The sequence below is a fragment of the Colius striatus genome, chromosome 15 (genome assembly GCF_028858725.1).
Source record: "Colius striatus isolate bColStr4 chromosome 15, bColStr4.1.hap1, whole genome shotgun sequence".
Classification (NCBI taxonomy): Eukaryota; Metazoa; Chordata; class Aves; order Coliiformes; family Coliidae; genus Colius; species Colius striatus.
The window spans coordinates 8,203,389-8,230,218 of NC_084773.1; the positions used below are offsets into that span (position 1 = coordinate 8,203,389).

Genomic DNA, 26,830 nt, shown 5'->3' on the forward strand with positions numbered 1-26,830 from the left:
CGAGTCATGTGCTGTTATAAAATAGGTAAAATGTTTCTACTTGTTAGTGAAATTATCTACGAGCAAAGATTTTTGTTTTCTGGGCAGGATTATAGCTGCTGTAGGCTAATTAATGGAACAAAGAGATGAGAGTTACAGAAGTAATAACAGTAAAATATCCTGGAACAGTTGCATCAGGACATTATCTGCCTGTCAGCTGTGCTGTTGTGTGTTTTGGCACCTTTCTTGTCATCCCACAGTAACCAGAGACTTTGAGTGCCTCACAGAAACATACCTCATTCTTTCCTTGAGGCTTTTCTTTTCCAGAGAGTAATCTTACACACTGGATCAGCAGAACCAGATGGGGAGAAGAAAATAATCTAGTGCTGGCATTTTTAGTGGGATGTTAATGGTTCACCAAAAGTGATAGAGAATGGACAATTTCTTAACCCCTAATTGTGATATAAACAGTTTATGGTGAGGTGAGTCACTTCAAAAATACATGGTGGTAGCTTGGGTGTCCTCAGTCTGTTTTGGCAAGAGATCTTAATGTATAGTGGAGGATATTTTCCCAGTTATCAGGGTCATCAGAGTTCTAAATCTGGAAACTGATCATTGTTTTTTACTGGAAAGCATGAATATGTGGTAAAAGGTTAATTTGCTAGAATCTTGTTTCCACTTCTACTACTAGAGATTACAAAGAGTATGTTTAGATATCCTGCACGGTCTTCAATTTCTGCTTCACTGTTTTATTAATGTCATCTTCTTGTGGCTCCTAGTGGTTTGTTTTTTTTTTTTTTTTTGGTTATTGTGTACCATTTCACACCTTGTAGCACCTAAGCTTTGATTTTTAGTTATTTAAATGCACTCATGCAATTTTCTATTAATTTGTTTTGGGAATGAGCTTCCATCAACCACACATCTTTTCTAAGGCTATCACCAAAACTTTGTTGTTTGAAGCAAGGATATAAATGGGCTGGAGTGTGACTGGAATACTTCTATATTTATTCCTTGACTTTTTTTCAAATGCAGTATTGACACAAAGCTGTAAAACTGACAGGAATCAAATTAATGTTCTTTAAGCTGTTATTAGAAAATTATTTAATTTACTGCAATTAATGTTCTCCCTCTCTCTCTTATAAATGTATAATTTTATTTTTCTGACTTGCAATGAGCTAATGGTGAAGTGATTGGCAGTATTCTCGAGGTTTGACTTTTCATCTCCATTCAGAATAGGAAAATTTTGAAGAATGAGCCAAAAGCAAATAGCTTATTATGAACAGTGCATTTTCTTGTTTATTTTAAAAGCTGAAAAACATCCCAGCTGCAGTAGGCCTGATTAGGATGTTCTAGAGACATCTGGAGGTGTAAGATGGCATCATCAGTACCTTTAAAGCATAAATAATGCTCAGGAATCCTTACAGACTGTAGATATGAATCGGTGAAGTGTTATATGCAGGCTTGGTCTGTTTCTGCAATAGCACATTTTCTGTTTTCAGAGTATCTTTAGAGGAGTTTTGGTGTTGCTAATCAGAATGCTGCTTCATTGCTTTTATGGGACTACATGGGAATAAACACCATCCTGCTTGTGTGTTCCCAGCATCACAGAGACTGTACCTTGTGTACAAGAACTTTAGTAGTTCTTTTACCTGTTTGTGGTTGGGTAACTGTCAGTGACACTGAGTCTGCAATAACTTCAATGGCTCCTCAAGTGTATCTTTCAGTAGTACTTGTTCACCTGTAACAGTAATTTGGAAGACATGTTAAACCAGAAGGAAATCTAGTGGACCAGTCTTGCTGAGTACCCTAATCAAACTGATTTACTTGTACTTGGTTAATTTCCAATATTCCTTATTTCTAATGAACTGAAGGAAGCATTTTCTGGTGCCTTATTTAAAGCTACTGATGAATAATCCTTATTTTGTGGCTGAAAAAACACACTGTTTATTTGCTTGATGATGCCCCAAAAGAATGGTTGAGTACAAAGTTGTTTTTACTGTACCATTTTCAATTATCAGAACCTTACCTGACTTGTACTGTAATAGGAATCCAGACTTTTCCAGAGTTAGGAATTCCTATGTGAATTCTGAAAGATAGTATAAAATAAACTAATAGGGTAATAGGTTATGTTGTGATAGTTTAAGGTAGGATTCTTCTGTAAGAAAAAAATATAATGTATTATTAAAACAGTGTTTATGAATTGTTTCCCTTTTCTATGTGGAAAAAAAAAAAAGTGGTAATGTGAAGTCTTAAAGATATCTTGCATCTTTTGCTAGTGGCTATTATGCATTCAGGCACCTCAGGAACAAAGAAATGACAGAGAAATGGATGGCCTGGGCTTAACTAAGTAGGTGATGGTACAGATGAGACCTGATAAGCTTAACACTTCATCTCTGTGCTGCCACTGTGGTTTGCAAGGAGATTAGAACTGTCTGACTGTGAGGAGGGCAAGCTCCACAAATTCACCCATACATGGCAGTTCTGTAATGAGGTGATACTTCATTCCTTAAACTACTGAACTAGAACTGCACAAACAGATGTATGCCTCTGGCAGTCCTGTGCACACAGCACAGGCTCTGCTGTACCTCCAAATGCAAACAGAATATCCAGTTGATACAATTGTATTTTATTGATGTACACTGTTCTTTGTGCTTTTGTAATAATAAGGGACAAATTGTATTTTTATGAAAGGAGGAAACCTCCAAGTAAATTCAGGGTGTTTACTTTGCAGGGTAGTGTTTGACAAGAATCTAAACAGTTATTGTAATTTTTCAGTAGGTTAACAAGACAATATCTGATGTTGGAAATTAAGAAAGTGTTCTGCCCTTGGTTATGTGCATTATGCTCTTCCACAGCAAAACTTAGAAAGTTCACACGATGGAAATGTGACCCTACAGAATGAGTCTTTTACAGAGTTACTGGTAAACAACCAAAGGTCAAGCTGTTTCAGAAGTTAATTTTTTGAGCTTGATGACAGCGAGCTTAACAAAACTACATAAGGATGTGATGAGACGCAGAAATGGCCACTGGGACCTTAATTCATGCAGATAGCTTTAAGTGCTGACTTCTTCTGTTTGCTTCAATAGGAGCACTTGCGATTTTAACTTAAGTATATGTTAATTACTCTCCTGTCTTAGAAGCTTGAATGTAGTTCAGCGAAAAGGTCATTGCTTTGTGGTAAGCAGAGAGGAATTTATCAATAGACTGACAAGCAGTAACCTGTGATTCAGAAGGCTTTATTTGGTGTTCTGAGGTTTAGTAAAATTGTGTGTTTTTATTAAGCAATTAAATCGTAGGTAGTTCAGTGAATGAGGCAGTTCACTCATTGTTATGAGTACATGGTAAAAATTTAAGCTTGAATTTCAAGGGCTTTGTTAAAAACTGTTGTTAATGCTAGCAATTTAAAGTTTATTTTGCATAAAAATAGTACTTAAAAGAATTCAAATACAATTATTATTAAAACTGTTCTTCAGAAAGCAATGGCACTTTTTAAAACCAGAGAACCAATTGCTCTGTCCTGTTTCCTCTTCCAGAGGTTCACCAATATAGGGCTAGTCCCTCAAATAACAGGACTGTTAAATCTTTTTTATTTCCCATGGGGATGCCTCCTCTATATGCCGATCACTTAAATGTGGTCTTTTTTTTTAATTGCAAAACAGGTATTATTTCATTAACTAGTGAAGTTGAATCAAATAAACATTTGCTCAATATAAGAAAGCATAATTTTTCAGTGCTTTCCATTATGGTACAATGAATCACATAAAGCCTAAAACACTTCTATATGTATATTCCCTAGTAGAATATTTGTGTTGCAGAAATGTGGTTTCGGACATCAACTGTTTATACTAACCAACATCCCAACTAGAACAGCATCTTTTATTTAAGAAGCAAGTTCTCAAATTGTGGTACTTCAAAATGTCAGCCAGTATATGCAGATGCTCCTAAAACACAAACCGATTTTTCTAGATGTGTGCAAATAAAGTAATTTTTTTTAAGTACTATAAGCATGTGAACAGAAGAGATACAGTAAAGAGATGACAGTATGTGTTCTTTTTCTAATTAACTTTTACATGATTAAAATATTCTTCTAGCTTCCTTTCATCTGTGGAAGGAGCAAAAGTAAATTAATTACCATTAGTCTGAAGGAGAGCTTGCTATATTCTTTACTGCTTCATAGTATTGATTGACTATTACTCAAGATTTCTGTTCTCTGCTATGCAGATTGATGCATCTTTAATTCATAGGTACATTATCATTAATAGTGGTTCATTGACCAAGCAAAACAAAGCTGTTGCTGGGTCCTTTCTAGTGTAAAAGCTCCATATATTTTCTGATAAATGTATAAGTTTATACTTTCTATTATAAACTCTAAAGTTAGATGGTTTATTTCTATATGCTGTTGCATTGACTTGCTTTGGTGCTCTACGCTTTATTTTTAATGTGAGACGTACTCTATTGGTAATGTAATGAATTCCTAAATTACAAAAACTTTCCAGTCTTTTGAGATTCATACGAAAGTTAAATAAGCATATCCATGTTTCTGTATGTATGATACAACTAACTGTATGTAGAAACCTCTATAAATAATAGAAACGTGCCCTACAGTTTAACTTGAGGGTTAATCTGGTTAAATTTGGACAAAAGTGTTTTGATTTTTGAAAAACAGCACTAGAATGGTGATTTATTGGAATGTTTCCAATCTGATCAAATACCAACATTGAAGCACACAGAAATAAATGTATTCTAGCTTGCTAGTCAACTTATTTTCTTGTTGGTTTTGTTTGGTTGGTTTTGTTCATTTTTTTGTGAGAGAAAATAAAAACAAGAATAATACAGACACAAGACTATTTAAATTCCTAATTAGAAGGTCTGAATTGGTTTTTGACATATGTTTTGATGAAGGTGGTATCATAAGGCAGTTTTGTACACTCTAATTAAATGTCTTGTGTTTTTAGTTTCAGGGGAAAACAATGATAAGGCTGAGGCTGATATTCTTCAGCTTCTGGGCTACAAAATTTTAAATTACTCAGTGTATTTATTTAGTCTTTGTGATATTTTGGAATACCTGTTCATGGTATAACATGGATGTGATGAGAGACTATTATTCTGTAGGCTATTCATATGATTTTCATAACAAAAGCCAAATCAAGTGGTACAAACAGGGACCTGGCTGTGTTTTTGATGAATTTGTTGTTTTATGCGCAGGACTTTTTTCTTAACTTTTTTTTCAAGCTTTATTTTTAGATGTTTGAGAGAAAAAGCTCTGAGAAGAAAAAACATACTGGGAGCTAGCGCCAAGACAGTGTTTCAGATGCCAGTCTAAGAATATATGCATCATATTTAAATTGTCCAAAGAGAAAAAGGTCTGGGCAAGTTCAATTGTACAGGGCACTGGTTATATCCTATTACAGTCTTTCAAAGGCAGTTATTAAGTATTTGATTCAACATAGTTCATCAATTGAACTTTAACTTTTTCTTTTTCCTTATCTATTTACCAGATTATTTTATGAGGCTTTGAAAGATGTCATGGTGAATCCACTAGCTAAATATGCAGAAAGGCTAATAGTTCTGTACTGTTCCTTGTGAGGCTTTGTAAATGACTGAGAATCTCACATGAAAGTGAAAAGTATTAGATTCTGTAGCAAAAACACAGACGTGTTTTCACGCTTCCAGACAGTGCCAAATACTACAGTATGGTTTCCCTTTTTTATGGTTAATCTGCTGAATTCTTAAGATGTTTGCACACAGACCACGTGCAGGTGGTCTGATTGTTAGAAATGCAAAGAACATACTAATACTTCTAGCTTTGATGTAACTGAGGAGAGTCTAATTTTTTGAAAATAAAATTGTTTTTTCTGTTCAATGGTGAAGAATTGGAAGCCTTAATATAAGTGTCCGAGTTCAAATATTTGGATAATATGCTTTTTATTGTTATTACAAGTCCACTTTGATACACAGTGTTCTGGTACCTGTCTAAAACCCTAAATCAATGTGTTTTATAAGGTGAGTACTGAGAAATTCAGTGATGAGATACAGCAGCAGGGATCAATGCCATGTCCTTCCTAGAGACAAAGAATGAATTAAAGACCACTTAAGAGTTAATGTAGAAGGTCTCTCCCAATGCAAAGGGTAAAGAAGTATTAGCCAAGCAGTTGAATGTTAGTTATAGAGAACAATGCAAATTGCAAACAGGGTTTGTGTCCCTAAGAGATAGGATTATGTGTTTATTCTTCTGGGAAACAATAACGATTAGCTATTCTAAATGAACAGTGCTTTTAAACCTTAACACAAGATATTCCTAAGCAAAGGTTTGTCTTTAGAGTGCACTTCATTTTTTGTGCCTGTACCCCACTTTGTCTCTAGCTTTCTTTGCCTGCTTTATATTATTGGTCATTTAGGGGCAAACATGGAAGGTGGGCAGACAATTGTCTGGATTTTCTGGGTTGAATAGAATTGCCAAATAGAAGTATAGAGAAATACTGAAATCGAGAACAACAGATGGGTGTAAGGCAGACATAGGTCTTTGGAAAGGGAGCAGTAATGAGAAAAAAGCATTCTAAAGAAAGTCTGATTGAAATAATTACTTTGTTGATGTATCCTGTGACCTTAAAGCACAAAGCAAGCTGTCTCTTTTGGTTGTCCTTGTTTCCAGTAACCAAAAAGTCTTTTACAGAGAACCAGTGCAGTTTGGTGTACAAAAGAAAATGTATCTCATCCAAGATAAGAAATTGGTGAAAATACTAAGTTGTCAGGTTCCTTACTTCTGAATCTTCAGTGACTTGGAATAACTATCTGGGGTGAAAGAACTGCATTTTCACATTTCTTTAGACTTTTGTGAGGAGCAGGTTAGATGTACATGCTTTTAGTAATACTGAGTTTCACCTGAAAATACAGTTATGACATTGCCTTGGATGAACATGCTCTCTGGGTCATATTGTGTTTCTGTACATTTATACCTGTGGGGTTTTTTTCATTGTTAATATGAAATACTGTAGTCAGTTTTCAAGAGTATCAAGTGTGTCTTTATGGAAAAAGTTCCACAATATTCTTTGTTCAAATGGGAGGCTCATGTTCTCTTGATTGACCTGCTGGAGAGCAGCTCTGCAGAGAGACACCTGGGAGCCCTGGTTGCTAGTAAACTAACAATGAGCCAGCAATGTGCCCTCCTGGGCAAGGAGGCCAATGACATCCTGGGATGCATCGAGAAGAGTGTGTCCAACATGTCAAGGGAGGTTCTTCTCCCCCTCTACTCTACCCTGATGAGACCTCATCTGGACTACTGTGTCCAGTTCTGGGCTCCTCAGCTCAAGAGGGACAGGGAAGGGCTGGAGAGAGTCCAGCGCGGGGCCACCAAGATGATCAGGGGATGCTCCGTCACCCTCACAGTGGAATAGTTTTTTCTTACATTTAAGTGGAATTTTTTGTGTTCCAGCTTCACCCCATTACCCCTTGTCCTGTTACTATCTACCATAGAAAAAAGGGATGTCCCAGTCTCCTGGCACCCACCCTTTAGATATTTATAAATGTTAATAAGATCTCCCCTCAATCTCCTCTCCTCCAGACTAAACAGCCCCAGTTCCCGCAGCCTTTTCTCACATGAAAGGTATTCCAGCCCCCGGATCATCTTGATGGCCCTGCACTGGACTCTCTCATTTAGCCTGGAGAAGAGGAGATTGTGCAGGCATCTCATTAATATTTGCAAATATCTAAATGGTGTGTGTCAGGAGGTTGGGGCATCCATTTTTTCTATTATATCTAGTGACAGGACAAGGGGATGAAGCTGGAATACAAAAATTTTCATTTAAACATAAGAAGAAACTATTTTACTGTGTGGGTGAGGGAGCCCTGGCACAGGCTGCCCAGGGTGTGGAGGCTCCTTCTTTGGAGGTCTTCAAAACCTGCCTGGACATGTTCCTGTGTGATCTGATCTAGGTTGACTTGCTTTGGCAGGGGGATTGGACTAGATGATCTCTAAAGGTCCTTTCCAAACCCTACTATTCTATGATAGTAGGGGAAAAAGGTTTAAAGAAATATCTTATGGGGACATGTTTCTTGGACAGGGCAGAAGAGTGTTGCTACATTGGGGATTGTTTTTTTGATTACCGTTCAGCTTAATACTGTAATTGATTTGGTTTTGTAGCACTTTGATGTAGTGATGAGGTAAAAATAGGTCAGAAGTAAATATATTTGTAAAGATTAAGTATGTTAGGTATATAATGCCCTTGCAATGACTGTAAGATATTTATATTGTGTGCAAATTATTTTGCTAGGGAAGCAGTAACTACCCTTGGTAAATCTGCTGATGATAACAAATTTCCCAGGACAGCTCATTTTTGGCTGTAATATACTAGGTCTGATTTAAGTAGCTAATCATAGTAAAATTTTATGAAGTAGCTAACCCCAAATTTGAGGTAACAGGAGTTCCACAGACACAAGTGTGTGGTGCAAATCAAATATGAGAGGCTAATGTAGAGCTCCTTGGAGTCGTTTGAACCGAATAAAAATTTCTCAGCAGAAAAGAAAATGAGTGTGCCAGTCACACTGGTCATTGCTGATGGATTTCATCAACAGAAAGAGGTTCTGTAAAGGTTAATAGGAGTGTGTAATGTGGTGTAACACAAACTCCCAATTATCAAGGAGTTTCCTAATGTCAAGGTGAGAAAAACTATGCCATTATGACTCATCTTTCCATGCAGATCAAGCTGAACTTAACAAATTGGTGGTCTGTTGGGCAGGGCACTGGAAGAGTAACAAAGAGAGCTTCTTCTTTCAGTGGTTCTGACCTGTTGTGTGACACTGGGCATATTACTGAATTTGTGTAAATTTCAATATCCTCGTGTACAGGATGGAGATTATAAAGAATGAGTCCTTGGAGCTTCATGGGTGAAAAAATCTGTACCAGTTCTGAACTACAATAATTCTATTTATAAATGCTCACCAGCCATCAACAAAAAATAGAAACAACTCTTAATATTGCTTCTGTTAAAGCATCCATTGTTGTTAAAGTTGCTCCACTGAATACTTTTTAAAGAGGACAAGATAATAACAACATAATAGTGGCACTCTAGTTTTAAAAAAATACACCACTATAGGGTCAATGTGATAATGGGAAAATACAAAATCTCTTACTAAGAAGAGATTCACAGATGAGTCTATCAGGGGAGTGCACCATCTGTATTTGATATCTCTGCTGTGGTAGAGCCATCTGAATACCCTTCTGCTCAGTAAAAAAGCTCAGATTCTCACTCATATGCACATGTAATTCTGGATACTGCTTTTTATTTGGCATAAAATTCAGGTTTATTCCAGCAGTGCACATATAACTAGTGACCTCCCACTTCTAATGAAGCATTTAGAGGCTGTGCTGTATATTTTAAAAATCTGCTGTGAATTGCACGCTCTCATGCAGAAGGGATGCGTGCTGGTGTTCAAGCACTGCAACAGCTTGAACCACATAAGGGTTGAACTATCCCTATGTCCCATCAATTTGAATATGGATATTGTTTTAAAAGAATATTGTATTGTAAAATGCTGCAATAGATATTTCAAATAGAGCAATTTATAGTCTTAGTGTTGATTCAAATATTTTACTAATAATGGAAAGCCTCCATACATAGCCCCTTTAATGGTGTAAGGTAGCACCTAATGGGATTCTGTTGTCAATTTGTTCCATATGAATTGTAGGGTGTGGGTTTTAAAATAAACCAAACAAAAACAAAGCCACAAAACTAAAAAGGAGTAGGGATTTTTAAAGCAGCCAGAATGGATGCTGTTTGTTAAAAAGTTGGTGCAGTAGTGCTAATAATATACACACAAAAACAAGATTATAGAATCAGAAGAGCATAAAAAAAATGAAAGTGAGCTTTGTTTTTAGATTGTGATGAGGAATAGTGAAAGAAAAAACAGTTTTGTTGATGCATAAAAATGTAGTATATGATCAGTCTTCTCATCCCTACATTCTAGAAGAACTTGACCTAAAAAACAAAAGTTACTTGGGGTGGGAAAGTCAACTTTACTGAAGAAACCCATGGTTTTAGGGGTTAAGAATTAATTGAGCTAAATCTCTGCTGAAGACTGGCATAGCTTTTGACTCCGTAACTAAAGAAACCACATTAAGAGCTGAAAATTGTATAAGCTTTTTTCAGCCTTCCAGACTCATTCATTGATTACATTTGATTGTCAGCACATCTCAAATATAGAATTAAAGTAGTTCTAATAAGCCAATTAACTCATGTGGCCCTTCAAACCCGCATTTCTGCACCAAAGGAAGTCACTGTTCAGATTTACATGGCAGAGTGTCTGAAGCATGTTTAAGCAGTTCAAGCAATGTAGCACAACCTTTCTACTGATATTAATTGAAATCAAATGTTGGTGATTTCATCAAAAGGATATGTTTCTGTAATCTCACTTTACATTTGCAATGTCGAGACTTGAACATCTGAAAGCGGTTTTGATGTGGTTTTGGTTTTTGTTTTTTTAAAATATCATGGAGTAAACATTTTTTTGTGGAAATAATGGATAGATTGAATGGGTATTTGATCTGCCATTTGCATGCTAGTTCTACTTTTACATTATACAAGTAAAAATGAACATATGCATATATATTTAACATGTATATGACAGCCTCTCAAATAGCAGCATATATAAAGTATGTACATCTATGCAGGTTTATTGCTATGAATACACCTCAGAGACATATATCAATTACCAATTTGCAACACAAATTGACATTACTTTTAAAGAATTAATTAAAAATTCCTGTTGAGTAAATATCTTTCTTCAGGGTAATAATGGTATTTAATGATTCTGAAAATCCCATGGAATGGGAATAATTTTCATCATAAATGATTGTAGTATTCTGTATATGTACAGAGCACCCACAGACTTGTCTAAGGATTGATACTGGGGCCTGTTTACACTCTTTAAGTAACTTGAAACATTTTTATATACCACAAAAAGGTAATTGTCTTAATTTTGTAAAGAGTTGATGGAAGTAGATACAAATAGGAACACAAAGATCATTTTCTTTGGAGAAAAAAGGAGAAAAAAAAATTGAACTGAAGGTAGCATATGGCATCTTTCTGAAGTTGTCTTGGTTCAAGAGAGTATTTATTTTCCTACCTTAGTCACTTAAAATACATATTTTTTTAGTATGGTTTTGATTTGTTTTGTTGGGGCTGAGTGTGTGTTGTTAATGTTTCAGTGCCAAATACTTGGATTGTATTAAATTCTTCAGACGTGAATTTTATATGGTTTGCTTACTGGTGTGTTATTCCTAGATGATCATTTGCCATGCAAGAAAAAAAACCCCACAACTAAATCCATGAAAAGCATTGAAAGTTCTGACAGTGAAGTACTGTCTGTCGTTCTTTGGTGCATATGTGAAATGATCTGGCAAAACAGATACTAAAGAAATGTATTTTTTGTGTGCTTTCTCAAATGATAAATGTTCTTGTCTCTAGTAAGTTCTTACCAAATGCTGATTTTTGAGAGCAGAAAGAATCAACATTTCAAGTATTTTTTTTTATAATGCAGCAAATCAGAAGTTGTATCGTCTTTTTTTTCTAGACAATTGGAAATTCACTTATCAAAAGAAATGTTCAACTGTGACTTCAACTTTTCATACATTTTTATTATGCAAGTCAATTATAGCCAGGTTAAGGCCATTTTTCTCTCTTTTTGATAACAGTATGAATATATTACTGAGTATGTTACAAATGTTGATGTGAATTTTTCAGTATCTCTTACTGCAATAATGTGGCAGAATGTTGAAAAAATTGCAGATTTGATTTCAGCCCCCCTCAAATGACTTTATTATCAACTGTATCTGTTTTACAGTGAAGGGAAATGGCTCCTTAAGGCATTGCCTGGAAGAGCTGTTCAGAATAGCAGTACTACAAGGTAGTTTGCAAGTGTGGAAAGTAAAGCATGGCCTGGCTAGTTTTTTTCCCTGCTGTCTATGATAACATTTGCTTAATTGCAACTGTAGTGACAGGCTGCTGTTTTCTCAAGATTATGCTAACATAAAGCAATTTAATTTTAAAACTGTTTAAAAGGGACTGTCTTTGCTGTTTTAGCTAATTTATTAAATTGGAAAGGAAAAGTAATATGTAAAAATATGTAAATGTAGGGAAAAGAGGAGAGCCTCGGGGTCAGACAGTGAAAGGGAAAGAATCCATTATTAGTGACGTCCTTTGTTACAGATTTATTGTCTGTTTATTTTCTCACTATCTACTGTGATTCTGATTTCTTGCATTGCTAGTTCTTTTAAAATCAACTATTCCCTAGATTGAATCCAAAATTCCCAGCCTTGTGCATGTTCACTACTAAGAGGAAGTGCATGGACAGTCTTAGATTAAGCTGACATCTCTTCCCTCCAAAAACAATCAGTAGAGCACAAGGATACTAAAAACAGCTGGTACTTTTTCCAGCCATAAAATTTCTCCTGTTTTGGAAGTTTCCACTGACAGCTGAAAAAATAGAAGTACTTTTATGGCAATGAAATACTGACTGTAAAATACATATTATGTAAATGTCTTATTACATAAACCTCTTGATTTTAAAGTTCTTGCAGATATTAGATACTAGAAGTAAATACTTCTAGTTTATTGCAAATATTCTTGAAGGTTTCCCACAATTGACTAGATAAGCACTGTGCAAGGTGTGTGGTCTTTTCAAATAGAACTTAAATAACATCTTCTTTTTCTTCCAATATTTTTTTGTTGGAACTTTGGTTTTTAAATTGGGAAAAAATGAATTGATGTCCTATGAACTAGCATCTTTATAAAATCATAAATTATCAGTTCATAAATCATTCCAATCTATTTTGAATGCAAGTTTTTAGTAATTATCAAGAGCAGCAGTTATTCAAAATTGAGAAGTATGGGGTTTTAGTAAGTTCTCGCAATAGCCTAATAGACTATGTGGTATGATTCCCCGTGCTTAAAGAATTTGTCAACTGCAACTGTAGCATTCATTTTTTCAAACAAAGAAGTGAATAATTGCCTGGTTTTCTTCACTTGATGGCAAAGCCTAAATCAATAACTCTGATGACTTGAAAGCAGTCTCTTTAAGTGATGCATTTTAGAACACTTTCTGAGAGCTCAAAGGTCAGGTCTGAAGGAAACCATATTTATCAGAACTTGATATGTTGAACATGATCTGTGTAGCTTTTAAATAAGTAATTCAAATTTGTACTTGAACTATTCACATAATAAATACTGTAGTTGTTCACGACAGTGCATTTTGTTTCATTTGTTTTAAATTCTCCAAAGCTTCAAATCCTGTGGGACATGGACAGACTTTGACATCATTAGTTAACTGGGAAAGTTTTCAATTTACTGTTAATTTACTACATTTTATCACAGTTAGTCTTTGTTACGAAAACATTTACCTCTCTCTTGTGTACTGGGTTCATATATTTTCTCAAAAAAATAACATCAGTGTGCTATCCTAAATTGATTTTTTTCAGAGAGGAGAGTAGCGAGTTCAGTACTGGCATCAAAGCAGGATTGATGTCAGAACTCTGCTTAAGGCATTTAAATGCAGACCAAGAAGGGGAAAAAACCCAAATGTCCCCTCCTACCTCCAGGGAACAAAATGCAAGTGGTCTACTTCAGGTTTCTCAGATTGCTTAGAGTACTATTAAAACCTCAGACAAAATAAAGCTTTGTAACAAGAGATATTGTAGAAAAGAGGAGATTATTACTGAAGTTACAGAATATTAAAAAAGTAATATCCTCAATATTTACCATCAGCTTTGTAATTTTTTAACGTTCTTATCAAGTTTTCTTCAAATGATGTTTTATCAAACATTATTTGCTTTTCAAAACATTTGCACAAGTTTTTTACAGAGAAGTATAAAGTTTAAAGCAAGTCAAAAGTGTCAATTTGCCTTGAAAATTATTTTTGTCAGAAATGAATAGGGTACGTGTAGATATTGTCTTACAATAGAGTCCTTCCTTCCATCAACAAACAGAGCATGACTAGTACTGACTTATTCACTGTTTTGATCAATTTAGTACTTGTCCACATGCTTTGAGAACAACTGTTTTTGATGCCCTTGTTCTTCCTTCTTTCTCTGGAGGTATATAAGCTTTGGAGATCACAGTAATTATGTATGCATATTTTAATGACAAGTCATTTTAATAATAATAGCTCATTTTATGAAGTATTGTGCTGTGGGTTGCCTTAAGAGTCTGATTTTTAGAGGTTTGAAGGCTACTTTTTGCTAAAGCAGTATTATGGACGTACATTTATGTGAATACGTTGTGTTTGGTAATAGTTAATGATTAGTTCATTACAATCATGTATTTTTGAGGTAGAGATAAACAGTAACTAGACTGAAAGCCATCCCTTCTTAGAGTACAGGCTACAATGGAATGACTTGGGAAAGAGGAATGTTTTGTTCTCAGTATTAAATGCTTTTTTTCCTTATGTTGTATTGTTACAATATGCACTTGGAACACTGAGAAAGAAAAGATGTTGATATACAGAAAACACACTAAATATAAAAAACCTAAATACCAAAAATGTATTTAAAACAATTTCAATCACTTAGTCCAGGAGTTATTCACATAAGAAGAGAGACCATAATGTAAAGCTCATCTGTATTGCGTAAAGAATACTTTGTGCTTGCATTTGGAGAGAGACTCATGCTTATGTGATTTACTCAGGGTTTTCTTTGTATGGGAAGTTAAGAATGTCTAGATAAACTTCTAGTAGAAGCATTCATAATGCAAACACTGTATGAATCTTGTGAAATAGACATCTACAGGAAATTCAACTCAAAAGGAGGAAGATTCTAGGTTGCTAAGGCTCAGTGGATTGTCAAGCATATCACTGGTTTTAAATGATTTTTGGATGGGATATGAGGATTTTTTACTACTTTTTTGGCTGTTGTTCAGTTGCAGAGAAGGATGATTTAAACATTAGGAAAGGGAATTATTGTTTCCCTACAGTCCATAAGATAAATATTTGCATTATATTTTCTTAATAGAGTTCTGATTCTAACCCAGTTATTCTATCCCTGTGACATCATCTTGGCACAAAATAACCTTCCATCACACAAATAAACAACAAATAAATTAAGAATGTCAGAAAAGTATAATATGAAACTAGTAATTAGTTGTCAAAATTTCAGCTAGTTTGTTGTGAGTAACTTTTTCCTAACTTTTTTGTATTTTCTTTATGTTTGTTTTTTCTTCCAGAAATACAAAGAATATGAGAAGGATGTTGCAGTAGAAGAAATTGATGGTCTTCAGCTTGTGAAAAAGTTAGCAAAGAATATGGAAGAAATGTTTCATAAAAAGTCTGAAGCTGTACGGGTAAGCAGTAGATCACTCTGCTATTTCATGCTATGATGTAAATCTAAGTATGTAACTTAGCCTCTTATGACGACTGTACTAGCAATGGAAAGTGCTGAAATGGAAATGCTAAAGTGTTTGGAAATATTTTATATTTATTCTCTTGAACATTAATTCTAAACAATTTGTACCGTAAATAGATAAATGCAAGAGTGTATAACTAAGTTTGGACTATCAGTTTCCCATTTAAGTTTTTAAGATATAATTTGTGCAGAGTAAAATACATCTCCATATAGTTGTACATTAAAATGGTATATTTCAAAATATCAAACCAAAACACTAATTTCACTGCTCACTATTATAAAAACACTATTGAACACTTTCTGAGTTCAGTATCTGTCTGTTCAAATCTAGAAAAAGATGCAGAAACCTGAAATGGAGCTAAATCCAAAATTCCTCTAATCAGGTTTAGTACATCACTCTAAAGGGTTATTAATGATTGTTCAGTAACTGCATTGAGCTTTCTGTAAATCTGTAGGTTTTAGTGGGTTTGGTTGTTCTTGTTTTTCAAAGTCTCTATTCTGATCCTTCTTTTGTAGTAGCTTTGGTATCTTATTAGATTAGATTTACCCTAAAAACACAAAGTTCTGACTTATATGTTTTGCTATGTTGAATAGGAGTTCACTGTAACGTTCATGTCCTAAAGAATACGAGGTCTTCCTGTTGTAGTTTTCATTTTGCGTTATTTGCTAGAAGTCTAGGTGACTGCTTGTAACAGTAGTTTTTGCTACATCACCTGTAACAACAAATTAATAGGACATTATGGTGATGCCATTAATGATCTGCTCCTCAGACAGATTTGTATGCTTAGTTGAGGCGGAGGTCTTTGCATCCCTACTATGGAGCTGAAGGCATCACCCAAGGACAGGGATTACATTTATGTAACTAGATAGAATTTCACCTTCAGCCTTTTATACATGTTATGGTACAAAAAGGAGGAAGGAATTTGAATGTTTTAGAGGTTGAATTTTCTGGGCTGGCAGTGCAGTAAAACATATTTTGGCTTGTCAACTGAACATAGTTGGCAGGGAAGCAGAGAGAGACAGTAAACATGGAACCCCACAATGCTATTTTTACAGTTTGTTTTTTCAGAGAAAAATTGCATTTTGTGTGCAATAGCTTTCAGAAGCTTGTGGAATATTGACTGTGGAGGTGGTTGTTTTCCTTGTTCCTTAGTAAACTGCTGCCCTGTGATCATAACAATACAAGAAAAGCAGCAAGAAGTGACCAGCAAGCTGCACATTTGATGGTCAGATCTCTTCCATCAGTGTGGAGTGCTACTAAGGAAGAACAGTTTGTCTGTCAATTAAAGCTTTGTTAACAAATGGTTCCTAATGTTTGAGATCATTTAGAACTGGTTTGTCCTCTTCATGCAGATGGTGTTTTCATCTAAGGAGGAAAAAAATATGGGACTATATAGGCCGCGATGCTCTGAGTGAAAATAAGCCCAAATCCTGTTAAATCGTGCGTATAGTACTGTGTGAGAGTTTTAGTGCCAGAAAAAGTGACTGAAATCTACAGCCTTCTTTGGAAGGTTTCCATTTTTTGAAATGAAGTTAGAAGCTTGGTTTGGATAGGGTTAATACTTTTAAAAAATTATCTATTTAGTCTACCTTCCAATGAAGTTATTCTTTTTTTGCATAATTACATAACGTGGTCCATCTTGGTTCCTAAAGATACAGTGAGTGACCTTTAATGTTCTGGTAGTAAGTAGCGCTTAGTATTTTATGTACTGATAAACTGACAATCCTTTGATATGCTGCAGACTTTTGCACAAATTCCATCTTTGATCTATTTTAGCTTATTTTCTCCTTATATCCAGAGAGGTGAGATAGGAGTTACAAAGCTACTACAGACTTAAGACCTCTACTTCCTGTTGAGACAAATTAATACTGCATCAATTTGCCTCTATAGCAATTTTGACACAAGCTTTTGATTGAAACTTCTACAAAGAGCAGTGAAACATAGAGTTTAGAGTACTATTTCAGATACGCTGGTGGTAATATTGTGGTAAGTACCAAACAAAGAGTACCTTACAAAATATCTTTCAGCCCTGGAAATAACATAAAGTGCTCAGAAAATGTGTTCCAATGTTACCCCAAATTGTTACCTTCCACCACTTGTTGAATTAGTTTGAAGTAGACATAAAAATTCATAGTTTTATTTAAAATACTTTTAATCTAAACTTTTTAATCAACGTACTTTTTCAGGTTCTAGCAGATATGACAAGCTATGACAACTAATCAGAAAGCTGCAGTATGTTTACATTTAATCTGTACAAAAGGCCAAGAAGAAAGACCTCAAAATGTAGAAACAGGATGGCTTGGAAAGGCCTTCAGTTTTTTTGTTTTGCTTTATGCTTTCAAACACATTAACTTGTTCTAAGCTACTAATCACATTTGAACTCTCTTCTCCCCCTTTACATTCTGCTTGAATTTTTATCTTTCTGTCTCATCGCTTTTCATAGTGATTAGTTGGTTCAGTGTGATTTTTATCATATTCATCCTCTGTTTGAATTACCCTTCAGCATGCAATTATCCTATCACAGAATGTCCTATTTTTGTGCTGTCAGATGCATAAAATAAATGGAAAACTGAAAGTGCTAAACCAATTATATAACCTTTTGTCATCTACTTACTGATAGAAACCCTTGCAAGCAACTTTTTTCCTTTTTTTTCATCCCCCTCCCCAGTATTCACTATTTAACTTAGATTTATGTCAGTTCAGGTTATTGCTCTTAACCATTTCTTTCCTAATATTGCCCTACTTGATTAAATTTCAGAGAGACAACTTCAGATTTTATTTGGAAATATTTGTGAAATGATTTGAAACCACTGAATTGTGGCTTTGATCCCATGTTGGTGAGGCTTTGTTTCCAGCTGTGACAAAAGTAGATTCATTTACCTTTCAGATTATGTATGATGCTTGAGTTGTGAAGTATCTTAATGCCCATGAGGTGACATAAATGTAAAGGTTTCCCGCCTTGTTCAGCAGTGGGTTCAGTTTTACAGCCAAATCCAAATAATCCCTTTGATAGCCTTGCGTAGTCTACTGTCTCTCGTGATATTGCTTCACTTGCCTTTCCTGGACTTTTAGTGATTTCCCTAATAGGAAATATGCTTGATCAGTCTTAAAGTCAGAAAAAAAAAAAAAAAATCACGAGGTTTCATGGTACTTCAGTGACTACTCCTTTGAAACTGAAGAGTAATTGAACATGGTGATGTAATGGTCAGTAATGATGATGGCAACCAAATAGGTAGTGAAAAAGAGGTAAAATAAAAGCTTCACACAAATAGTTTTAACTTTTCCTAGTTGATGCAAAAGAAAAAAAAAATCAAAGGAAGATAGAGGAAAGTGACAAAGCTTTTTAAATATTCCCTTTTCTATTTCTATTATTGAAAGTTTAGCTATGCAGTTAAATTTCAGTTTTCATGAATGTTTCTGCAATGAAGAGAGTCCTGTAAAAAAGACTGTTGATTTTCTTGTAAGGTGGCAAATCAAGTGTTAAGGATTAGTTTTCTTTAAGGCATCTACCATTGCTGCAGTAGAAAATGCATATAAGAGATTTCTTTTTATTAACTTCTGCTACTGTAGCTACTTGGTGTTCATTGTGAAGCTGATTCTCATTATAACTGTACTGTGAAAAGTAATTGCTGTTGTACAGTAATTCAATTTCAGTGCATTCATGCATCAGTAAGCCAGTGGGGTTTATCTAGAGAAACGCGAGACTTTGAAGCTTTTTATCATGAAATTCCACATGCAGACAAACATTCTTCCAAGGAGTAGAATATTAGCATTTATGTTTAACAAACATTTGCAATGAAGAGAAATGGACTTTTTTCCACCTGTGGTTTTTACACCAGTCTGTAAACTGTTTTCAGATACTATTAGGGTAACACTGTTTATGCATAGTTAAAGGGTAATGTACATTTGAAATGTTTGTCCTCATTCATATATATTTTTTTATATATATCTATAAATATATATCCAGCTTGCATTTATACTATGTGGCTACATATACCTGTGGGTATATATCTTTACAGACACACATTTTGAGATTTATAATATCAACAGGTGCAATTTCCTATTGATTTTTTCATATATATGTACATATGCGTTTGTAAATGAAGTATTAAACTACATGTCCTGCATCCACTTATTTCCAAGCAATACTGGTGAATTGCTGTCCTGATCAATGAATTAATTTTAATTTAAAATAAATAGTGGTATGTTGTGGAATGCAAAATGTACTTGGCTGGATGAAAAAGGAGATTGTGGCTAATTATTATTAGCCATGAAGGTAGAGTGTGAAAAGTCCTAAATACATGAAGTTTCTTTCTCCATATGAACATTTTGTAGTGCTCTGAGTAGACTTGTTTATGAGAATGCAGTAAAGCATTTGTACTGAATATTGTAGTCAATGAATGTAGCTCTTGTTTACAAACTAACTACAAGTGCTTACCCATTTTCTTGGGTGTATTTGAAATGTAACTGATGTAACTAATTTTAGATATATAACTTAATGGTAAGTTCTTCTCCATTTGAGCAGATGCATTGGTTCAGAAGGTTGAGGGTTGCATTTAGAACTGCATTGTGAAAGCAGACTTTCAAATATAGCAGTTTCTTACCCAGTGTTGAGTACCCTTCCTTTCCAGGAGTTACTTTAGTTGTTCACTTTGACTACTTCTTCCATCTGATGTCACTGAACTGATACAAAAATGTAATTACAGAAAACAAACTAAATAAAACTCAGGTTTTAGAAAGGTCTCATTATTTCATATATTCTCATTGATAAGAAAGTTTATTTAAAGACTTTTGTGGACTTATTTTCTTCCTGGAGAGGATCATTTTTGTCACATTCTTTGCTTAGGGGTTATTGACTGCCTTTCTTACACCCCATTTACATTTAAACCACTTATCCCTTTTGCCGGTGGTTATATCCATAGAGTATCATCAGAACCGAGCACTGGTAACAGGGAAAGGGTCTGTATCCTCACTAAGGAAAGGCAGACACGACTCAACTGTCAGAAAGGACTGGAGAAAAATGTGCAATGTGCAATGAAAGGGCAGTAGGGGTGGCATGGAAGAGTCTGGAATAAATCATGGCGGATTTTTTCAATGTATTAAGGGAGAGACAAAACAATATTGTGTTGACCTGCTTCTGCAGGGGGGTTGGACTAGATGATTTCTAAAGGTCCCTTCCAACCCTACCATTCTATGATTTTATGTTATATGGAAAATAGGAACCTGGTGAAGGGTTAAAAACAAAACAGTCAGAAAGCTTTCTGTTCAGTAGCCCTGGATGTATGTTCTTAATACCATTGGGCTGTTTATTTTTTTTGTGTGCGTGTCTGACTAAAGCAGATATACTTCTAAATATATGGGATGTGTATCTGTTGAATTAGATAAAATAACATTTTTATTTAGCTAAATTTAAAAGAGGTCTGGCTTGAAATGAAAGTATATTCAACACACAAAATGAAGGAGCATTTAACTCTTAAACGGAAGTACTAATCTACAGGGTTATCCAAGTAGGTTATTGAGCTGATCGTGAGTAACCATATTGTGTTATTATGTAGACATTCATAGGAACTGCAAAGCTTTGTATCTTTTGTGCACTTTGCAGCTCAGAACACTTCCCTGACATGTAATTATCTTACTTAAAATCAAAGACCAAGTATATCAAATGTACTATATACCACAAGACTTTGCTAGTGGTCTAGGTCTATTGTTCATTCTGCTTCCTTACAGCCAGGTGTTTCTAGTGCAGATATCATTATGTATAAAATAATCTATTTATTGTCATTTGCATAAATTTCTACTGTGGTTTTTTACATACCTGAACACTGGATAGTTTATAAAACCTATTGTGTCAGGGATGTTGAGGTTGTCACCACTATGTCATTTTGTCAATTAAGAGCATTTACTGGAGATAGAATATTTTTGCATAGTTGGATTTAGTATTCAGATTGTACTTAATGTGGAAGTGGCTTCCCGTAATGCTCACGGTGACTAGTGGCTTCTCATAGTCCCTGAAGAAAAATTGAGACAACAGTAATTTTTGAAATGGGTTTTTTTTTGAGACTGTTTTAAGGTCCACTGTCTTCGATGTCCATTGGGTATTTTATTACACTGTTTTTATTCTGATTTTCTGTCACTTTAATCAAGACTAGATTGGAAACAATATTCTTCAGCAGAAGCAAATAATAATTCATATTTCATATTAATGTAATAGAAGATAGAAAAGTCTTAAATGTCAAACTTTTTGTGTGTCGAGGCTCACTATTTCTAAATGTAGAATAAACACTTTTTCTCTATCTAGTTTGTTCCTTGAGCTAATTTGCATCTACAGAACTAGAAAGAAATAAAATCAATACCCACATTCACTCTTTAAAACTGTGCTGCTTGATGAGTGCTATTCTGACCCTGATTCTTTTTTAAATATAGTAATAGAGGTGGGCTTTTTATTACTAGATGGAAATGGAAAAAAAATACCATTAAGTTTGTAAAATTACTGGAGAAAAAGATTATAAATGCGTGTGGGTGTAAGAAAATTATGGTGAATCAACCCAGTGTCACTATAAATAGTTTTAAATGATAGAATAAAGACATAACTAATAAAGAAGACATGAGCACAATTGTGTTAATTACTACCAACAAAATTAAAGGTTTTCAGCAATATTTTTGTATTCATATTTAGTATTAAAACTGTAATTGCTGCTAGTTACTTTTTGTATAATTTAAATTTTGCTCATAGTTTACTGATTGTCTTCATATGTAAGTGATGAGTATCTGTTCTGAGAGCACTAAGAGCTTTATTTCCCTTTTGGCAAATTAGACTACACTGGGAAATGAAATGATGGTTAGTAATCCACCGACAATCAGTGGCATATTCAGTAGCCTCATACGTAACCTTGATAGTCATAGTTTGAAGGCTGTATAAAGGCATACCAAAAAAAAGTCTTTTTTATTGCCTTAGACTTACGGATTGTTTTTGCTAAATAAGTTAGACTTGTTGATGAATGAAACATCAGCAAAGTTATTATTTTCAGATCAGTTAGATCTTTTACTTTTAGTTGTTTGAATCCCAAGATATATATTTGTAAACAGATATTGTTATGAATTCTGAAAGTGAAAAAAAGGAAGTTTCTTTTAATTGGAATGTGAGTTTCTCTTAACCATAGTTCATCATTCCCATCACATAACTACAATATGAGTCCTCAGACATGTTGCTGTTGAACAAAAGAAAGGTAAAGTTTGTCGCATACCCTTACTACGTGTGTACTGGAATGGATAGGTCAAAAGGAAGTTAGGGATTTTGCCTGTAGGAATGTCTGAAGGGTACCCAACTGTGTTGATTAAATATTTATTTACTGCTTATATTCTAAAATCCAGATTAACTCAGTTTACAGAAAGTGACATAGTGATACGTATAGAAAGACATAGTGCTGTAGGATAAAGGGTAAAGCCTGAAAAGCTCAGTTGCTTTTTCTCAAGCTGAGTTTCTCAGTCTTTACCTTCTGCAAAAATGAAAAGAAAACCACCAGAAACTTTAGGGAGATCTTTCATCCGCTTCTTGATCAGTTATGAGTTACTGAGCGATATGGTTTCGTTTAGTGATTGGCTTAGCAGTGTGAGATTAGTGGTTGGACTTGAACTTAATTGCAAAGATGTTAGATTAAAATAATTTTGTAAATCAACCTTCTTTTTTTCCACTCAGAATGAATTTTCTTTTTGATCTCAGAGTACGAATGTGCATTAAAGAAAATATATAAACTTGCTAGGTATGTTTTCTGAGGAAAGATGAATGTTGGTCATGTTTAAGAGATTCAGGGATATTAATTTGTCAAGATTTCCAGTGAGTTACGTACATAGCCCAGTACATGCAATACCTAGGAACTACTGTTTCCTAACTGGACATTTTGGTGGCTCTGCAAATTTGGCACTTATATTGTCTTGGTACAGCTTGAATTAAACGTGTACAAAAAATAAAGGACTTAAACTATGCTTTGGATTTTATTTGTCTTTAAAGCTTTGGCATGATTGTATGTTTTGAAAAGAAAAAAAGAAGTCCACACAGTCTAGCCAGTCTTAGGAAATTAGAAGTTCAAATTTAGAAAAACAGAAAAAATACTCCTAAGAGAAAAGAGAGGAAAATAGAGACTTGTAGGCAAAACTTAAAAGCATTTGCTGGTGGAGAAGATTATGATGGTTTCATCTTCAGAGCTAGGAAAAGAAGTTGAAAGTATTTAAAGATAGCACATTCAAGTATAGAACACTTATCTGAAAATACAGGCAGAGAAATCAGCCACTTCACAGAATAATTCTTGTATTAGACTTCATTTCAAAAATATGTAACATTCAGTCTTTGCCATCAACATAAAATAGCTTTCCACACAGCGGGAAGAGAAGAGTAAAGTAGTTTTGAAAGAATGAAGTAGGATAAATTGGCCTCATGTATCCTTCTTTCTTATCACTGCATTAGAGTATTAGCATATTTTAGTATTTTACATCAACGTTAATTATTCTAACAAAAGTAGTCATATTGTCTGACTTTTCAATGTGTGATTTAAGGTAGTCACTTCAAATAGCAATGTCTTATAATTAAAATTTAATTTCAGTTGGACAACTGTCACCTGCTTAATTTGCCACTCTAACTTGTGTTTCCTGTTTTAGATACATATCATTAAATCTGTTTTTTTAATTATGTATATGATTCTCAAATGTTATAAGTACTGATACTGCTTTGTCTTAAAACAATACTGAAAAATATACAGGCAGCTGTTTACTTACACTTAGCTGACTATATATGTCTCTTGAAGATGCACTGTAGTTTGTTTACTGTTCACGTAACATTAGTCTGTTTTCTAAAACATCAGGAACATTCAATTTAATGCTTAGATAATGAAAAAAATGTGTCTTCTGAAAGAGAGTGCCCAGTTTGTCATAACCTGCATTCATATAAGACAGGTTTTCAAGCTACTGCCTTCTTGTGATATGAACAGTGCCAAACTCCTCTTTTCAGTGTGTGGAACATGAGGGAATGTGCAGAGAAAGAGGAGTCTGTTAATAGCTTTCTTGGAGGGATATAATGAATGGTCATTTATCAATATTTTGAGTAGGAGAAAGACTATCATCTCTGCGTGATTCTTCATATTGAAGCACTCAGAAGCATTTCAATGAAAAGAGCTGTAAAGAGAATTCATTAGTGTTTTTAAGAGCTTTAACTCTCCACTCTTCTCTTTTTCTGATAGAGCTTCCAGTGGGTATGATGGTAGGTCAGATCTGTTAGCTTAGCCTGAACTACCACTGGAGTACCATTGTGAGAGAAGGACGTCCTATACAGATAACTGAAGGCAAAAACTCTTTATCCTCTTCGCTCACACCTGCCTTATTTGACATCAATATACTTAGATTAAGCAGGCATCTTCCTACCTAATCTTTAAGCTTAGTTCATTTGCTATATCATCTCTAACAGCTTTGTTATGTATTCCAAATGTATGCAGTTCTGGTCAGCACAGTTATTTTCTCAGCTTTTTGTATTTTTAACATGTACTCCTTCAAAAGTTATTCTACCTCATCTCATTTTCCCTAGACACTACCGTTACTTTTATCTTCTTATTTGAATATAGTTTAAATATACAGCAAACTCATCATGCTTGTTCCCTTAGTTGAAGTTTCTTTAAGACAGGAAAACCCAATGGACTTTAGCACTGTGCTTTATAAGTGTGGAGGCTCTCTAATCATTCTCAGCAGCTTCCAGTGAAGGTCAAAGTAAAGAAACTCTTCACAACATCATTGAAAACATTGGACTTGATATTGTAACTAGAACTAGTCTTCCTTTTGATCAATACAAAGTAAAAGGCCCAAGTTGTGTTTTGTTTTAGACTTATGAATTGCCCTAGCCTGTACTTTGTGCAAGTTAGCAGTGGCTCTTCAAAAAGAAGTCTCTACCGACTTCTAGAGCTGCTTGCTGCTCTCTTTTCTCCTTTTCCTTCCCCCCTTCTGTATGCTGGAAAAGATTTATGTGGTTGGGCATAATAATCTGGGAATTATAAGACCAAAAAATTATCCAGTCCAGAAACCCCAAAACAAAAGCTTGAGAGATTTTCTTTCCTTTAAAATAATTAAGATGTTTTCCATTGCATAAGATGAAAAATATTTGTGACGTTAAAGCACAGAATGGAGACAGGAGACAGGGATGAGTTGGATTGTAATGGACAGTGATTTTATTCCCCCCCCCCCCTTTTATGAGGGTGGTAGTGGTGGTTTAAAACTGCTTTGAACCATCTTACTATTTGTTTGTTTCATAGACTCATAGAATGGTAGGATTGGAAAGGACCTTTAGAGATCATCTAGTCCAACTGCCCTGTTGTTTGATGCTTTTTAAGCTCTGTAGTGACTGTGTACCTGTTTAGGGAAATTGTCTCATCACTATTGTGTCAATGAGATGCTTCAAGGCCGATGTGTTTCTGTGCTAAATCTATTTTGCTATTGCATTGTCTACTGCCATGTGAGCATTTTCTTCGACCTGTTTGTAGACAGTCAGTTTATTCTGTATGTTAGCTGCAGAGAGCTGAACTCTTCAGATGTTGATATCTGATTTAAAAAAAAAGTTTTAAATTAGCAACCTGAATCTCTAGACCTTCACAAGAAAAAGAAGCAAGACTTGAACTTTCATTTTCTGTGGGAATAAGGCAAACTGACTCATGTAGTGGTTGTTAAATTTGAAGATTTTGCCAGGCAGAAGGGCAACTAAAATGCCGATGGCACTTCCGTCTCTGACACTGAATATTAACCAGCTTTATAGGTGACAGGAGGGATGGAAAGAATCCTAATCAAGGTACAACCTGGGTGTTGATAAATTTTACTGATTGATTAAAATGTACTTAAAAGTAACATGTTAACAGATTTCAAATTACTTCCAAAGATCCAGGCATTTCTTTCCATGGAAAAAGGATCTTAAAGCATTTATGTTGAAGAATTAGGAATTGTGGCAAAAACAGATGAGGACTGCAGCTCTGTAAAGCAATACTTCAATGCACTTAGTATAAGAGCAAGTATGAAGCCTGACACATAGGCTTGAGGTTACTTGAGGAGTGTGGCTTTTGTTCTTGTGGTATTTTAAGTGTGTAAGGAAGAAGAATGTGTAGCTCACAGTTCTCTTCCTTAAGTTTTGTGTCATTTGGTGCTTTGTCTTTGTTCTATAGCAATAAGAACAACGGTGTAGCCATTTATTTCAGATAGCATCTTGATTTCGACACCATGTAACTATGTCACATTAACTTCAGTATGTTTTAAAATTAGTTACCCTGAAGAGAACTAACAATAAATTATATAGAACAATTTGTAACTTATTTTACTGTATTTCCGAATAGATATAGCTATGTATTCTTTGATTGAACACATTTCTCTGTCCTTTAAGCTAGGAGAGCATATCTTGGATGATTGCCTCTGACAGTGCTGCACAAGTATACCAGGATGAA

The 26,830-nt window shown here is 34.7% G+C and overlaps 1 protein-coding gene across 1 annotated transcript in view; it reads left to right on the top strand.

Moving 5' to 3' along the window:
* Positions 1-26,830, top strand: part of CACNA2D3 (calcium voltage-gated channel auxiliary subunit alpha2delta 3) — a 397,438-nt gene that overhangs the window by 64,547 nt on the left and 306,061 nt on the right. Inside the window, exon 3 of the mRNA XM_062008364.1 lies at positions 15,189-15,305. Within this exon, the coding sequence (XP_061864348.1) occupies positions 15,189-15,305 (117 nt within the window). The remainder of the gene's footprint in view (positions 1-15,188; positions 15,306-26,830) is intronic.